Here is a 17,962-nt window from a genome sequence, read left to right on the forward strand (position 1 = left end):
GGCCCCCGACCCCAGTCCTGGCCCCACCATGGATCCTGCATCGCCGGGTTCGGCCCTGGCGGGTTCAGCCCCCCAGAGTCGGCGCCCGGGCCGGGTCCATCTCCTCCAGCCCTCCCGGTGCGTCCCGCGGGGCAGGAAGGAGGCGAGGCCCAGCCGCCCCGTGTCGTGCAGGTGTTTTCCCGGGCCCGTCCGCGGCGGCTGCTGAGGACCCGGGGAGACCCCGCCTGTAGGATCCGCAGCTGCGGTGCGCGGCCGGCAGTGGCGCTCGGGCTTCGTCCCCGGGGGCGGGGCTTCGTCCAGGCGCGCAGGGACCCGCGGGCCTCGCCCTCCCGCGCCGCTTTCCGATTGGCAGCCGCCCGCGGGGCATTGTGGGCCGTCCGCGCGCCCGTCCCGTCGCCGCCGCCGCCGCCGCAGCCCCCTCGGCCTTGCTATGTCGAGCTCACCCGTGAAGCGTCAGAGGATGGAGTCCGCGCTGGACCAGCTCAAGCAGTTCACCACCGTGGTGGCCGACACGGGCGACTTCCACGGTGAGGACGGCGCGGAGCCCGGGCGCGGCGCAAGCGCTCTCCAGAGGCCCCGGCGCCCCGATTTCCCCGGGTCCCCCGTTCCGGGACGCGGACCGGGTGGCAGTGCCCCGGGCGGCTCGTTCCGGGGGGAATGAGCGCAGGTGCCGGATGTTGGGGCCAGGGGCAGCCGTGAGGGGAGCGGGGCCCGGGTCGGCCGTGAGAGGCGCGGGGCCAGCGGCGACCGTGAGGGGAGCGGGGCCCGGGTCGGCCGTGAGGGGAGCGGGGCCCGGGTCGGCCGTGAGGGAGCAGGGCCGGGGGCAGCCGTGAGGAGCTGGGGTCAGCCGTGAGGGACTCGGTGCTGGGATCAGCGGTGCGGGCGGTACTGACGGGTCCTTGCGAGCCGTGGGGCACGAAGCCGGAGCCCCAGCCTCGCTCTCCGCCCAGGGTGGGGTCGGCTGCGCCCTCAGACCCCGCTCCCGGGACGGGCTGTGGGCAGCCCGCGGGAGCCCCTCTGTGCACCTTCATGGGTCGAGGCAGCTTTCAGAGCCTTTGAGTTCAGGAGAGATTCAGGGTAGAGCTTCGAGCTGACTTCCACGTGGCCAGTTTGTGGTCAGCCAGATGCAATTTTGTTGGGCTGATGGTGTCTGCAGAGCGGGGACACCAGCTAGCTCTGACCAGAAGCTGCCAGTGCTGCCATCGCCCTTGAGCCCTGCGGTGCCCAGTGGGACAACCCCGTGGGCGGCAGGTGCCCGGCCTGCTGGACAGCCACCGCCAGGCGCACCGGGTGGGTAAAAGCCGGTGCCCGTGAAAGCACAGGGTTGGCCCACTGTTAAATACTGGATTTTCCTGGGCTTGAGTTGTTTACATTGGAGAGAACTTGGAAAATACAAAGAAGGGTTATTTTATTAATACTTAGCTCTTCTGTCCTCTGCAGTGCAGAGTAGACGAGCCTTGTGTCTATGTTTTGTTGAGAACAAGTAATATTTTTTAAGAAAATCATGAAACGCTTCATGAATGAATGCTGCGAGCACCTAATACGGAAGTGACTTCCTCTCTTTTCTGCTTTCTCATGGTGACTTGAGAAACAGGCTTTAATTCCTCTTTGGTAACTGAGTAAGGGCATTGTTTATCTAGCAGAGCCTAGAGAGTGAATTGGCATGTTTGGCTGCTTAACCATAAAATATGGGGATTCAGTGACTAGCTTGGGGTGCCACAGTCTGCTCCGGACCCCTCTTTGGGAGATCCAAAGCTAGAGCTGTGAATCCCTCACACACACAGCCCCCCCGTTGTAGTCCAGACCTCTCTCTTCATAAGAAAGAAAGCTCCAGAAAAGGGGCTACACATTTTTCTGCTGCTCAGTTTTTTCCCTTCTTAGCACTGAGAATAATTTGCAGTTTGCCCGGTGGACAGAGCGCTCATTTGTATTGTTCCTTGCTGGCCCTCACCAGTTAGGTCAGAGCTGGTGCGGAGTGTCGGGTCCATTACACTTGGCAGTGCAGGGCCAATAAAGATGGATTTCCCTAAACCCACACCCATAGGAGGGCTGGGGAGTCCTGGGTTTCTGGTTTTGTTTTGTATTGTTTTTTAAGAAATCTTCTGGCCCAGCGAGGTGGCTCATGCCTGTAATCCCCAGCACTTTGGGAGGTTGAGGCAGGTGGATCACGAGGTCAGGAGTTCGAGACCAGCCTGACCAACATGGTGAAACCCCGTCTCTACTAAAAATACAAAAATTAGCTGGGTGTGGTGTTGCATGCCTGTAATCCCAGCTACTTGGGAGGCTGAGGCAGGAGAATCGCTGAACCCAGAAGGCAGAGGTTGCAGTGAGCCAAGATCACACCACTGCACTCCAGCCTGGGCGACAGAGCAAAACTCCGTCTCAAAAAAAAAAAAAAAAAAAAATCTTCTAAACCCAAGTTGTGACATATTTTTTTAATGAATATTAACAAAAAAATACATTCATTGATAGTATATGTTCATAAATGTTATATAGTTGTCAAATAGTCTGTTGGGTTTGTGATCTGTAGTTTGTGAAGTGAAGGTTCTTAACTCCTTGTGGGAGGGAGGCACAGGCCTCTGGAAATAGAATCAAAGCTGTGAATGCTCTTCCCACAATGTGATCCTCCCCATTTTGCATTCAGTTTAAGGATCCCTGGACCCTGAAACCCATTTTTGCCCCAATGGGCCTTGGTTTTGTTTTAATTTTGTAAAAGCCATTTGCTAAAAGCTGACTTTATCAAGGGGTGATTTTACAGGACGAAATGGGCTGTTTTCAGTGCCTCATTCAGTGCATTCTGGCAGACCTGTGTCAGCACTGTGCCAGATGTCATGTTGAAATGGGTATAGATGCACAACAGGCTTTTTCTTAACTTGTCATGTTGAAATGGGCATAGATGCACAGAAGTTGCAAAATCAGCCCATACAGTCCTGTGAACCCTTCAACCACTGTCCCCCGTGGTGACATCTCATGTGACCATGGCATGGCATCCACACTGGGAAGTGGGCACTGCTGTGGTGCTGATGCTGTTATAGACTGCAGGCCTGGCTCAGGGCTCCCCAGCTTCCCCCTGCACTGGGGCAAGGAGGCTATGTGACAGTTTCATAAAGTGTGTAAATTCCTGGACCACTGTGACAGGACATAGCTGTCCCATTGTCACTGAGATCCCCGTGTCCCTGAGAGACCCCTCATTCCCTGTTCCTTGGCAACCTGTAACCTGTTCTCTACCTCTATAGTTTTGTAATTAAAGGACCCTTTGAAAGTACTTATTCCAGCCTGCGCAACATGGTAAAACCCCATCTCTACAAAAAAGAAGAAAAAAAAAATAGCCAGGCGTATTGGTGCACACCATAGTCCCAGCTACTCAGGAGGCTGAGTTGGGAGGATCACTTAAGCCCAGGAGGTTGAGGCAGCAGTGAGCTGTGACTGTACCACTGCACTCCAGCTTAGGAGACAAAGCGAGACCCTGTCTCAAAAAATAAAAAAGATACTTATTTGCCAAATAAAGTGACTGAACTTGTGAACTTGGGCCGGGTGCGGTGGCTCAAGCCTGTAATCTGAGCACTTTGGGAGGCCGAGGCAGGCGGATCACGAGGTCAGGAGATCCAGACCACCCTGGCTAACACGGTGAAACCCCATCTCTACTAAAAATACAAAAAAATTATCTGGGCATGGTGGCGGGCGCCTGTGGTCCCAGCTACTCGGGAGGCTGAGGCAGGAGAATGGCGTGAACCTGGGAGGCGGAGCTTGCAGTGAGCCGAGATCGTGCCACTGCACTCCAGCCTGGGCGACAGAGCGAGACTCCGTCTCAAAAGAAAAAAAAAAAGTTACTGAACTGGCTAATCTGGAGCAATGGGCCATTCTATGGGTGTCAATGGCCATAACTCTTCACCTCCACTTTCCATTTGGACAGCCAGATGAACAAGACCCCAGGTTAAGCCTCGTTGGCTTCTTTGAATTCCTAGCTTGGTTATGTGAGAAAGAACTAATGTGTTAAAAGAAACAATAGTTTTAAGAATAAACAAAAGAATCCTTGGGTTTTTGTTTTTGGGGGTTTTTTTGAGACACCCAGGCTGTATAGTGGTGCAGTCACGTGGTGTAACACGGCTACCTGCAGCCTTGACCTCCTGGGCTGAGGTGATCCCCCCACCTCAGCCTCCCAAGTAGCTGGGACTACAGATGTGCGCCACCACTCCCAGCTAACAGTCCTTGTTGAAGATAACCTTGTGGTATCTGTGTTGAAGTCAAAATAAAATGTAGAGACGAATCTCTAAATTTAACGTTTTATTTGGGAAGAAAAAAATTGCAGTTCAAGCAGACTGGGTGGTCTTCGATCTGTCCAAAGAACAAGAGAAAGTTGGGGCCAGCCTCGGTGGCTCATGCGTATAATCCCCAGCACTTTGGGAGGCTGAGGCAGAAGGATTGTTTGGGCCTAGCAGTTCGGGACCAGCCTGGGCAACACAGTGAGACCACATCTCTACAAAAAATTTTTGGCTGGTGGCTTACGCCTGTAATCACAGCACTTTGGGAGGCCGAGGAGGGTGGATCACCTGAGGTCAAGAGATCGAGACCAGCCTGGCCAACATGGTGAAACCCCATCTCTACTAAAAATACAAAAAATTAGCCGGGTATGGTGGCAGGTGCCTGTAATCCTGGCTACTCGAGAGGCTGAGGCGAGATAATTGCTTGAACCTGGAAGATGGAGGTTGCAGTGAGCCGGGATCACGCCACTGCACTCTAGCCTGGGCGACAGAGCGAGACTCCATCTCAAAATAACAATAATAATAAACCACCAACCTCATTTTGAAGGTAATTGATGTGTGTGCATGCATGCATGTGTGTGTACACAGTTCCTGTCTCATAACTCCCACAGCCCTGTTATAATGTTGGGGCACTCTAGGCCTCAGGAGCAGGCCTTGGAAAACAGAATTTCCATCACTGACCTTCTTCTCCTCTCCTTTCACCTGCTCCTTTCTCTCTTCAAGGGAGGAATCTTTCCTGCCTTTCTGTTTTGGAGCTGTCCATAAATAAATTCTCTACTTGCTTTTCTTTTCTTTTCTTTTTTTTTGAGGCGGAGTCTCGCTCTATGGCCCAGGCTGGAGTCAGTGGCGTGATCTCAGCTCACTGCAAGCTCCACCTTCCGGGGTTCACACCATTCTTCTGCCTCAGCCTCCAGAGTAGCTGGGACTACAGGCGCCCACCACCATGCCCACCTAATTTTTTGTTTTTTTTGTTTTTTTTTTTTAGTAGAGACGGGGTTTCACCGTGTTAGCCAGGATGGTCTGGATCTCCTGACCTCGTGATCTGCCCGCCTCAGCCTCCTAAAGTGCTGGGATTACAGGTGTGAGCCACTGTGCCCAGCCACTGAGTAGCATTTTATGACTGGGTTGATTAAAGCAGAGAATGTCAGCTTTATAAAAAGGACCACCAGTACAATTTGAACAAAAACTTGGGACATTGTCAAAGTTGCCCACTCCGACTAAAAGGATTCTTAGGTTTTGTCAAGTTACCTGCAGAAGCTACTGAATGCGATATTTATTTATTTATTTGTTTGTTTATTTATTTATGAAACAGAGTCTCACTCTGTCACCCAGGCTGGAGTGCAGTGGTGCAATCTCAGCTCATTGTAACCTCCACCTCCTGGGTTCAAGTGATTCTCTTGCCTCAGCCTCCTGAGTAGCTGGGATTACAGGCATGTGCCACCACACCCAGCTCATTTTTGTATTTTTAGTAGAGACTGGGTTTCACCATTTTGGCCAGGCTGGTTTCAAACTCCTGACCTCAGGCGATCCACCAGCCTCGGCCTCCCAAAATGCTGGGATTACAGGCATGAGCCACTGCACCCGGCCTGAATTTATTTTTTTAAGAGATGGGGTCTTGCTCTCTGGCCCAGGTGGGAGTGTAGTGGCATGATCATGGCTCACTGCAGTCTCAACCTCCTGGGCTCAAGCGATCCTCCTGCCTCAGCCTCTTGAGTAGCTGATGCTACAGGCATGCACTACCACACCTGGCTAATTTAGTCTTTCTATGAAACCTAAAAAGAATGACTGGTGAGTGATAGCAGTGGATAAAATTAGTCTTAAAGTTGCAGCAGTGCGGTTCAGCAACTATTAGATAAACTGGTTTCAGGTTAGAGGCTGCTTCAGCAGCTAGCCTTGCTAGGCTTGCAGGTAATAATTTTTGGAGCAATGCTGTGTGTCCTGAGTGCTTTTCCCTTTGGCCTTTTTTTTTTTTTTTTTTTGAGATGGAGTCTCACTCTGTCACCCATGCTGGAGTGCAGTGGTGCGATCTCGGCTCACTGCAAGCTCCGCCTACTGGATTCAAGCCATTCTCCTGCCTCAGCCTCCCGAGTAGCTGGGACTACAGGCGCCCGCCACCACACCCAGCTAGTTTTTTGTATTTTTAGTAGAGACGGGGTTTCACCGTGTTAGCCAGGATGGTCTCGATCTCCTGACCTTGTGATCCACCCGCTTCAGCCTCCCAAAGTGCTGGGATTACAGGCGTGAGCCACCGCGCCCGGCTCCCCTTGGCTTCTTGACTCTGTTGCAGCTGGGTGTGGTGATAATGACCCAGTCCACAAGATCAGCGTTCACATGTGGGTCATGACTAGACCGCGCGCCTCCTTGTGGTGGTACGGCAGTGGGACGCACATTTTCCTTCGACCAGCGTTCTCCCAGCTGTCGCACCGCTCACTCCCATGCTGTTACAGGTCACCTCTTGCAGGGGCATATTTGATCGCTGGGCACTTAGTGTTTGTTGTTTCATCATTATGCAAACAGCCGCCTCTTGATGAACCTTCAGTGACCCAGAAGAAGGTGTGAGAAGTGTGGCTGGACCCCGCTTTGGGAAATGCTCTGGACTCCCCTAACGTCCTGGGGAATTACAGGGTTCCTTCACATGTTTCCAGTTGGAAGCAAGCGCTCCACTTACTTTGGCTTTTGAAAACTATTTCCCTAGCCATCGACGAGTACAAGCCCCAGGATGCTACCACCAACCCATCCCTGATCCTGGCCGCAGCACAGATGCCCGCTTACCAGGAGCTGATGGAGGAGGCGATCGCCTATGGCCGGAAGCTGGGCGGGTGAGTGCCTGGACTCGGGAGGGTCCCAGCTAGGCCCTCGTGCTAGTCTAGTTGGCCTTGCTTCCCTCCCAAACTGAATTTTAGTTCTCAAACACGATGAACTCAAGGGGGGAAAAAACCCTATCTTTTTGCCTATTTTTGTTTATTGAAGTGTAATCTGCATGAAGTAACCTGCACCCGTGGTAAATGAGCAGTTCAGAGAGTTTTGCCAATGTGTGTACCCTGTAAATACCACCCTAGTCAAGATGCAGAGCACTTGCAGAACCCCAGAGGCCCCTCCTCCCCTCCTGTAGTCAGTCTCCCCAACTCTGGTAACACTTACCTTCTGGCTGTCATTTTATTTTTTACTTTTCAGACGGAGTCTCGCTGTGTCACCCAGGCTGGAGTATAGTGGAGCAATCTTGGCTCACTACAACTTCCGTCTCCCTGGTGCAAGCAATTCTCCTGCCTCAGCTTCCCAATTAGCTGGGATTACAGGTGTGTGCCACCACTCCTGGCTCATTTTTGTATTTTTTTTTTTTTTTTTTTTTTTTGAGACAGAGTTTTGCTTTTGTTGTCCAGGCTGGAGTGCACTGGCACAATCTCGGCTCACCGCAACCTCTGCCTCCCAGATTCAAGCGATTCTCCTGCCTCAGCCTGCCGAGCAGCTGGGATTACAGGCATGCGCCACCACACCTGGCTATGATTTTTGTATTTTTGGTGGAGACAGGATTTCACCATGTTGGCCAGGCCGGTCTCGAACTTCTTACCTCAAGTGATCCACCTGCCTTGGCCTCCCACAGTGCTCGGATTACAGACGTGAGCCACCGTGCCTGGCTTTTTAATTTTTTAATAGCTTTTATAACTCCCAGAATGTTCTCTGGCACCTGTTTGCAGTAGGTCCCCACTCCCTTACCCAACCAAGCAACTGTAGAGCCCTCTTCATGCCTGTGGCTTTGCATATTTTAGATGTCATTTTAGATTCTCTTCAGGGTAATAATTCAAAGCTTGAAGATGGTGCCGAGCAGGCAACGTGGGCACCACACAGGAGCAGGTCCCTCTCTGGTACTGGCTTTGCTTAGGTCCAGGTGGCTGGTGAGTGGCTCCCCTGACCATGTTGTGACAGCCACTCTGGACACGGAGTCTGACCCTCTCCTCTCTCTTCTTAGCTCCCTTTTCCTCATCTCGTGGTGTTGCACCCCTGTGGCATCAGCGAGGCCTTGGTGCTCCTGTTATTGGATGACATTGGTGCCTTTGCTTGGCTGGGTGATCAACAGATGAGCCCTGCACCCATGTCCAGATGGCCCCAAATTTTTTTTTTTTTTTTTTTTTGAGATAGAGTTTGGCTCTGTCACCTAGGCTGGAGTGCAGTGTCACAATCTCAGCTCACTGCAGCCTCTACATCCTAGGCTCAAGCCAGCTTCCCACCTCAGCGTCCCAAGTAGCTGGGACTACAGGTGCACGCCACCACACCTGGCTAATATTTGTATTTGTTTTTAGAGGCAGGGTTTCGCCATGTTGCCCTAGCTGGTTTCGAACTCCTGAGCTTGAGCAGTCTGCCCACCTTGGCCTGCCAGGGTGCTGTGATTACAGGCGTGAGCCACTGCACCCAGTCTGGCCCAAGAATTCTAACCTCTGAGCGTCTAGCTGAAGATCTTCCTGTGTGTAGTGGGCTAACAAGGCTGCTCAGATTTTGGAACAGAATCATGGACTTCACCGGGTGTCTGTCCAGTAACTTTGAAGAGATAGAAAATATAATATTTTGCAAGTGCCAAAAGATAGAGGGATGCAGTTTGGGATGATGAAAAGAGCTCTGGAGATGGATGGTGATGGTTGTACAGAACTGTGAATGTGCTGAATACATTTAAAAATGGTGGGCTGGGGGCAGTGGTGCACGCCTGTAACCCCAGTGCTTTGGTAGGCCAAGATGGGAGGATCCCTTCAGCCTAAGAGTTCGAGAACAGTCTAGGCAATAGGGCAAAACTCTGTCTCTACAAAAAAATATAAAAATTAGCTGGGCATGGGCCAGGCGTGGTGGCTCATGCCTGTAATCCCAGCACTTTGAGAGGCTAAGACAGGCGGATCACGAGGTCAGGAGATCGAGACCATCCTGGCTAACACGGTGAAACCCCGTCTCTCCAAAAATACAAAAAAATTAGCCGGGCACAGTGGCCGGCGCCTGTAGTCCCAGCTACTCAGGAGGTTGAGGCAGGAGAATGGCGTGAACCGCGGGGGGCAGAGCTGGCAGTGAGCCGAGATTGTGCCACTACACTCCAGCCTGGGCGACAGAGTGACACTCCATCTCAACAAAACAAAACAAAACAAAAAAATTAGCCAGGTATAGAGGTGTGCAGCTGTAGTCCCAGCTACTTGGGAGGCTGAGGCAGGAGGATCACTTGAGCCCGGGAGGTCAAGGCTGTAATGAGCCATAATCACACTATTGCGCTTCCAGCCTTAGCTGGAGACCCTGTCTTGGAAAAACAAAAAGGATAAGATGGGAAATTTTATGTTATATGTATTATTTGGCCACAATAAAAAAATGTTTTAAGAGAAAAAAAAAGATGGAGGGAAGGAAATTTGGCAAAGAAATAACAGAATTTATTTTGTAGAGTCTTGTGCACTTGAACCTCAGAAGCTTCTTTTTTTTTTTTCTTGAGATGGAGTCTCGCTCTGTCGCTCAGGCTGGAGTGCAGTGGCGCGATCTCTGCTCACTGCAAGCTCCACCTCCCAGGTTCACGTCATTCTCCTGCCTCAGCCTCCCTAGTAACTGGGACTACAGGCACCCGCCACCATACCCAGCTAATTTTTTAATATTTTTAGTGGAGACGGGGTTTCACCGTGTTAGCCAGGATGGTCTTGATCTCCTGACCTCATGATCCGCCTGCCTCGGCCTCCCAAAGTGCTGGGATTACAGGCGTGAGCCACCGCGCCTGGCGAACCTCAGAAGCTTCTAACCTGCTTTTTTCCCTTTGAATTTCAGGTCACAAGAGGACCAGATTAAAAATGCTATTGATAAACTTTTTGTGTTGTTTGGAGCAGAAATACTAAAGAAGATTCCAGGCCGAGTATCCACAGAAGTAGACGCAAGGTAAGGATGCTTGCTCCTGCACTGGACGGGCTGGTCAGGTGTCCACAGTTGCACACGTGGATGCCAACATGAGGTCAAGGGGCTGCTCCACCCATGGTCTTCATCCCAAGGGCCCAAGAGGAGGTTTATTTTGAGCTCTCCCACAGTTGGTAGTGATGACCAGGAGCTCCTTGTTAAGCAGCTGATCTCTAGTGTTTTTTATTTTTATTTTTATTTATTTTTGAGATGGAGTCTCGCACTGTCACCCAGGCTGGAGTACAGTGGCGCAATCTCAGCTCACTGCAACCTCTGCCTCCCGGCTTGAAGCGTTTCTCTGCCTCAGCCTCCCAAGTAGCTGAGATTACAGGCACCTGCCACCATGCCCGGCTAATTTGTTGTATTTTTAATAGAGATGGGGTTTCACCATTTTGGCCAGGCTGGTCTTGAACTCCTGACGTCACGATCCACCTGCCTCGGCCTCCCAAAGTGCTGGGATCACAGGCATGAGCCACTGTGCCTGGCTGCTAGTGTTTTTTGTTTTGATTTGTTTTGTTTGTTTTTTGAGACAGAGTCTCGCTCTGTCGCCAGTGTAGAGTGCAGTGGCACGATCTCAGCTCACTGCAACCTTCACCTCCTGGGTTCAAGCGATTCTCCTGCCTTAGCCTCCCGAGTAGCTGGGACTACAGACACCCGCCACCATGCCCAGCTAATTTTTTGTATTTTTAGTAGCGACAGGGTTTCACCATGTTGGCCAGCATGGTCTCGATCCCTTGACCTTGTGATCTTCCCGCCTCAGCCTCCCAAAGTGTTGGGATTACAGGCGTGAGCCACCGCGCCTGGCCTAGTGTTTTTTAATACAAATTATAGCCTATGGATCCCACTGAGGACCTTTGTTTGTGAGACTGGGTGTGAGTTGCTGTCAGAGCCATTCTGCAAACCTCAAGTGAGGGGAAGGTTGGGGGCAGTGGTTGGGGCTCACGGAGGTGCTGCTCAAAACTGACGGGCAGACACCCGGCCTCCAGCTTGCTCTGTGTGGTGGGCAACCTGCGTGATCTGAGGGGATGGGTTCTTCTTGCTCCTACAGGCTCTCCTTTGATAAAGATGCGATGGTGGCCAGAGCCAGGCGGCTCATCGAGCTCTACAAGGAAGCTGGGATCAGCAAGGACCGAATTCTTATAAAGCTGTCATCAACCTGGGAAGGAATTCAGGCTGGAAAGTAAGTGGTCCCCCACAAGGAAGGAGCTCTCAGAGATTTTTCCTCTGTTGGAGCAGGGTCTACATGGCATCAGGCAAGTTTGACTCTCTCAGCCCTGGGGAATGCCAGACTGGGGAGCACAGCCCACAACTTGGACTTGACCAGCTCATGTCAGCCTAGATCTGCCCTCTGCTCCAGAGCCAGCTCCCTCACTTGCTGGTGATCAGAAATGAGGGATTTCCCAGGAAGTACCGTCCACCCACCCAGCAGAGAAGAAAAGCCACTAGTTAGCACCTGCAGATTCAGATTCTGTCCTTCCTCTGTCCTGATCAACACAAGCCTATGTTTACATGATTTTTAAAAAGTAAACTATTGTTATATAAAATATATTCTGGCTGGGCAAAATGGCTCATGCCTGTAATCCCAGCAATTTGGGAGGCTGAGATGGGAGGATCACTTGAGCCCAGGAGTTCCAGACCAGCCTGGGCAACAAAGTGAAACCTTGTCTCTACAAAAATATAAAGAAATTTTAGGCTGGGCACGGTGGCTCCCAGCACTTTGGGAGGCCGAGGCATGGGGATCACGAGGTCAGGAGATCGAGACCATCCTGGCTAACACGGTGAAACCCCGTCTCTACTAAAAAATATAAAAAATTAGCCAGGCGTGGTGGCACACACCTGTAGTCCCATTTAGGAGGCTGAGGCAGGAGAATTGCTTGAACCCAGGAGGTGAAGGTTGCAGTTAGCTAAGATCACACCACTGCACTCCAGTCTGGGTGACAGAGCAAGACTCTGTCTCAAAAAGAAAAGAAAACTTTTAGGCCGGGCACGGTGGCTCATACCTGTAATCCTAGCACTCTGGAAGCCTGAGGTGGGTAGATCACCTGAGGTCAGGAGTTCGAGACCAGGCTGGCCAAGATAGTGGAACCCCGTCTGTACCAAAACTACAAAAAATTTAGCTGGGCATGGTGGCAGGTGCCTGAAATCCTAGCTACATGGGAGGCTGAAGCAGGAGAATCACTTCAACCTGGGAGGTGGAGGTTGCAGTGAGCCGAGACTGCACCATTGTCAGTCTGGGTGACAGAATGAGACTCCATCTCAAAAAAAAAAAAAAGAAAAAAAGAAAAAAAAAAACTAGCCCACCCCTGTGATTCCAGCTACTAAGGAGGCTGAGGCGGGAGGATCGCTTGAGCCTGGGAGGTTGAGGTTCCAGTAGCTATGATCGTACCACTGCACTCCAGCCTGCGTGACAGAGTGAGACCCTGTCTCAGAAAAACCAAACCAAACATATGTATGTTCAGAGTGGAAGAGACAGAAAATGTATAAAACAAAGTAAAACTCCTCTATGATGTTCTCACCCAGAAGCAGCCAATGCTATACTCAAATAATTCACATCAGGAAGAGGTGTCTTGTTTCCACATCTGTGTGTTTGCATGTTCTACCACCTGCCATCACTGACCTGCTCTGAGATAGCATCTCACTTTTTCACCACGGCTGGAGTGCAGTGGCACGAACTTGGCTCACTGCAGCCTTGACTCCAGGCTCAAGCGATCTTTCCACCTCAGTCCCCCAAGTGGCTGGGATGACAAGCACACACACCACTCCTGGGTAATTTCACCACGTTCCCCAGGCTGGTCTCGAACCCCTGGGCTCAAGAGATCTCTACCCATCTTGGCCTCCCAAAGTGCTGGGATTATAGGCATGAGCCATTGTGCCTGGCCTCATTTGTGTGGTTTTTTTTTTTTTTTTTTTTTGAGACGGAGTTTCGTTCTCGTCCATGCTGGAGTGTAATGGTGCTATCTCAGCTTACTGCAACCTCCACCTCTGGGGTTCAAAAGATTCTCCTGCCTCAGCCTCCGGAGTAGCTGGGATTACAGGCAGGCGCCACCACTCCCGCCTAATTTTATATTTTTAGTAGAGATGGGGTTTCTCATGTTAGTCAGGCTGATCTCGAACTCCCAACCTCAGGTGATCCGCCCACCTCGGCCTCCCAAAGTGTTGGGATTACAGGTGTGAGCCACTGCACCTGGCCGGACCATTTGTTTTTATATGTTGGAAAATACTCCATTTTATGGATAGGCCACAGTTATTCATCTGTTGGTGGACACCTGGTCAGTTTCCATCTCTTGAGCTGTGATGTATATTGCTGTGGTCGGTTTCCATTTCTCGGGCTGTGATGTATGCTGCTGCTATGAACACATCTGCTGCTATGAACACATCTGCTGCTATGAACACATCTGCTGATTTGAACACATCTGCTGATTTGAACACATCTGCTATGAACACATCTGCAGCTATGAACACATCTGCTGCTATGAACACATCTGCTATGAACACATCTGCTGCTATGAACACATCTGCTATGAACACATCTGCTGATTTGAACACATCTGCTGACTTGAACACATCTGCTGCTATGAACACATCTGCTGCTATGAACACATCTGCTATGAACACATCTGCTGCTATGAACACATCTGCTGCTATGAACACATCTGCTGCTATGAACACATCTGCTATGAACACATCTATGAACACATCTGCTGCTATGAACACATCTGCTGCTATGAACACATCTATGAACACATCTGCTATGAACACATCTGCTGCTATGAACACATCTGCTGCTATGAACACATCTGCTATGAACACATCTGCTGCTATGAACACATCTGCTGCTATGAACACATCTGCTGCTATGAACACATCTGCTATGAACACATCTATGAACACATCTGCTATGAACACATCTGCTGCTATGAACACATCTATGAACACATCTGCTATGAACACATCTGCTATGAACACATCTGCTGCTATGAACACATCTGCTGATTTGAACACATCTGATTTGAACACATCTGCTGCTATGAACACATCTGCTATGAACACATCTGCTGCTATGAACACATCTGCTATGAACACATCTGCTGCTATGAACACATCTGCTGCTATGAACACATCTGCTGCTATGAACACATCTGCTGCTATGAACACATCTACGAACACATCTGCTATGAACACATCTGCTGCTATGAACACATCTGCTATGAACACATCTGCTATGAACACATCTGCTGCTATGAACACATCTGCTATGAACACATCTGCTGCTATGAACACATCTGCTGCTATGAACACATCTGCTATGAACACATCTGCTATGAACACATCTGCTATGAACACATCTGCTATGAACACATCTGCTGCTATGAACACATCTGCTATGAACACATCTGCTGCTATGAACACATCTGCTATGAACACATCTGCTGACATGAACACGGATGTGCAAGTTTTGTCCTGGACATGTGTTTTTGTTTCTCGTGGGCATATGCCTAGGAGTGGAGTCTCTGGGTGACTGCTGGAGGAACTGCAGGCTGTTTCCCAACTCAGCTGTGCCATCTGCTGTCCCCCTCGAACACCCCCGTGTGGCCATGTGGCAGAGGCGCCTGGGCAGGGAACTTGTGTCTGAAGGTGCCTGAGCAGAGCCTTGGCTGTCTCATCCCATGCCCCAGCCACATGGCAAAGTATGGGCACTGCCCTGTCCTTGGGGATCAACCCCAGGATGTCCAAAGTGCACTGAGATTTGGGCAAGGGGCCTAGTGTGGCCAAGGGGCTCCTCTCAGCAGAAACCAGGGTGCTACGGGCCTGCTGCAGGGTGGCCCCAGGAATGGGTAGGGTGGAACAGGGTGAGGACTGGAATGTGGTCAGAGATGACTCAGTGGTTCTAGCCTGGGAGCTGAGCCCTGGTGAGTTCTGGGATGAGGTGATGGCCTGGCACAAGAGCACGGGCACCCAGAGGGCCTCCCTTGCCTTTATTGTGTCATGTGGGTTGGAGAAAATCCTGGTCACCCATAACCCACTATCCACTTAGAGCCCTCGAGTGTTACCGATTTGTTCTTAACAATGGCATGAGCCTGTTCCTGCCTTTTTAGTGTAAGGCCCGTGAGCGTCTTTGGCAGCTTGTGGCTCTGGGCGGGCACCTGGCCTGCATTCACCTGCCCCGCCCTCACCTGCCCTGCCCTCACCTGTCCCCGCCCCGCAGGGAGCTCGAGGAGCAGCACGGCATCCACTGCAACATGACGTTACTCTTCTCCTTCGCCCAGGCTGTGGCCTGTGCCGAGGCGGGTGTGACCCTCATCTCCCCATTTGTTGGGCGCATCCTTGATTGGCATGTGGCAAACACCGACAAGAAATCCTATGAGCCCCTGGAAGACCCTGGTGAGGGTCCCTCTGTGGTAATGGGGTAAGGGGAGCAGCCTCAGCAGCACCTCAGGCAGGAAGAGCCCGAGATGGAGCTGCCGCATCAACAAGCAGTGAGATGCACAGGTCGGCGCGGGGCAGGCAGGGGTGGCGGCTCAAGGTAGTGCAGCCGGCAGGCACTGGGAGGGCAGGTGGGGTGGTACCTCTGCCGAAGCCTTCCTGGTCACAGCTTGGTCTCTTTCCAGGGGTAAAGAGTGTCACTAAAATCTACAACTACTACAAGAAGTTTAGCTACAAAACCATTGTCATGGGCGCCTCCTTCCGCAACACGGGCGAGATCAAAGCACTGGCCGGCTGTGACTTCCTCACCATCTCACCCAAGCTCCTGGGAGAGCTGCTGCAGGACAACGCCAAGCTGGTGCCTGTGCTCTCAGCCAAGGCGGGTGAGGCCCCACTGCCCAGCTGTGGCTCCTGCTCGGGCAAGGCCAGCACTGCCCTGCCACGCTGCCCTGTGGGTGATCCCTCCCACCTGTGGGGCGAGCTCATCTCGGGAGACATGAGGGTGAAGTAGACCTCAATGGAGGGCTTGGCTTTCCTAACACATCTCACTCAAGTCATCAGCCAAGGCTCTGTGGGCTGAACCCCACTTCCAGCGTGAGCCTTGCTGGGGCCGAGGCCTGGCCCTGGTGGGAGATGCTTGGGTGCAGCAGTTCAGGCCCTGAGCCCAAGGGGCCAAGGTGGGCAGGGACATGGAGCAGGCATGGAAGGCTGGTTCTTGTCCCCCAGCCCAAGCCAGTGACCTGGAAAAAATCCACCTGGATGAGAAGTCTTTCCGTTGGTTGCACAACGAGGACCAGATGGCTGTGGAGAAGCTCTCTGACGGGATCCGCAAGTTTGCCGCTGATGCAGTGAAGCTGGAGCGGATGCTGACAGTGAGTGTTGTGTGTGGGTAGCCACATATGCCAAGCCCTATGAGAGCCCGGGCCTGGGCGTCGGGGTTCAAGCTGGGCAGAGTTAAAACTTCGGTGAGACCCCAGGTCTCATTCACGTGCTGTCCGCCAAGTGGGGCCTGTTGAGGCCATCCCAGGGTGGAGGGTGCATGGCACCCAGGGGTGCCCCCGGGATGCTTGGTGGGTCCTGGCTCCTCTCTGGCCTGTGTGGTGACTGTGGTATTGGCCACCCTGTGGCCGTGGCCTCCACACAGAGTGCAGACCCCACAAGGGCCTCCCTCCCTCCACATGGTGCCTTGTGAGGCTTCAAGGTGCAGAAGGTAGGGTGGGGAGACACAGCTCATGCTCTGTTTGTTTCTAGGAACGAATGTTCAATGCAGAGAATGGAAAGTAGCGCATCCCTGAGGCTGGACTCCAGATCTGCACCGCCGGCCAGCTGGGATGTGACTGCACGTGGCTTCTGATGAATGTTGCGTTTTTTACAAATTGGAGCAGGGACAGATCATAGATTTCTGATTTTATGTAAAATTTTGCCTAATACATTAAAGCAGTCACTTTTCCTGTGCTGTTTCATTCACTGTCTCCGTCCCCTTTGTCCCCTAAGCATCACCTGCCCCAGCTGTGATGGGTTAGGACTCAGAGATGGGGTCGGGGTCAGGGTACCCCAGACAACCCACCGCCTGGGCCACCACCTGGGAACCCAGGGTCAGGGTTGTTGCTGGGAGGCCATTGGTGGAGTTAGGCAAAGGGCAGGCTTCTGATGCCAGGGGCTCCCAAGGTGCTGTCCCAGGTGGGTCACAGATGAACACTGAAACAATCTCAAGCCTCCAAGCGTGGGCAGATGTGGATGTCTCCCAGAGGAGCAGTCCCAGCCGGACCCTCCCTCCTGCTCTTGAGGGCCTGGGCCTCCTGTTCCCTGTCAAGGCTGCCCTGCCCATGACCCCCGCCCCCCTCCTGTCCTGTTGTGGCTGAGACCTTACATGGGATGCCAGGTTCCTGCATGGGGTCATGGTGCCACCTTGTGGGGGCAGCACGACATGCACCAGCCACTGGCCTTGAAGTCGCCACCCCCATTTTTGTTGTTGTTTGAGACGGAATCTCACTCTGTCGCCCGGGCCGGGGTGCGCCCCAGGCAGTGGTGCGATCTCGGCTCCCTGCAACCTCCGCCTCCCAGTTTCAAGTGATTCTCTCTACCTCAGCCCCCGCGAGTAGCTGGGATTGCAGGCGCCTGCCACCATGCCCGGCTAATTTTTTGTATTTTAGTAGAGACAGGGTTTCACCATTTTAGCCAAGCTGGTCTTGAACTCCTGACCTTGTGATCCACCCACCCCGGCCTCCCAAAGTGTTGGGATTACAGGCATGAGCCACCGTGCCCGGCCTCTCCCTGTTTTTCAATACAGGGCCTCACTCTGTTGCCCAGGCTGGAGTGCAGTGATGCAATCTTGGCTCACTGTAGCCTCCACCTCCCAGGCTCAAGTGATCCTC

General features: G+C 52.2%; 1 protein-coding gene across 1 annotated transcript; it reads left to right on the plus strand.

Annotated features, from left to right (window-relative positions):
• Positions 1–341: 341 nt before the first annotated feature.
• Positions 342–17,050, plus strand: TALDO1 (transaldolase 1). Its single transcript, XM_004050375.5, has 8 exons — positions 342–527; positions 6,958–7,081; positions 10,041–10,148; positions 11,212–11,343; positions 15,370–15,545; positions 15,773–15,970; positions 16,314–16,459; positions 16,839–17,050. The coding sequence occupies exons 1-8, from the start codon at positions 431–433 to the stop codon at positions 16,869–16,871; spliced, it is 1,014 nt and encodes a 337-aa protein (XP_004050423.1). The 5' UTR covers positions 342–430; the 3' UTR covers positions 16,872–17,050.
• The last annotated feature ends 912 nt before the right edge of the window (positions 17,051–17,962 follow it).

This window comes from Gorilla gorilla, chromosome 9 (genome assembly GCF_029281585.2).
Source record: "Gorilla gorilla gorilla isolate KB3781 chromosome 9, NHGRI_mGorGor1-v2.1_pri, whole genome shotgun sequence".
Lineage (NCBI taxonomy): Eukaryota > Metazoa > Chordata > Mammalia > Primates > Hominidae > Gorilla > Gorilla gorilla.

What these genes read in the sequence shown, in the direction of transcription:
- TALDO1 (XM_004050375.5), top strand. Translation starts at nt 431, where the DNA reads ATGTCGAGCTCACCCGTGAAGCGTCAGAGGATGGAGTCCGCGCTGGAC. An exon ending in TATGGCCGGAAGCTGGGCGG is followed by an intron (nt 7,082 to 10,040) that starts GTGAGTGCCTGG and finishes TTTGAATTTCAG; the next exon opens with GTCACAAGAGGACCAGATTA. An exon ending in GAAGGAATTCAGGCTGGAAA is followed by an intron (nt 11,344 to 15,369) that starts GTAAGTGGTCCC and finishes CCCGCCCCGCAG; the next exon opens with GGAGCTCGAGGAGCAGCACG.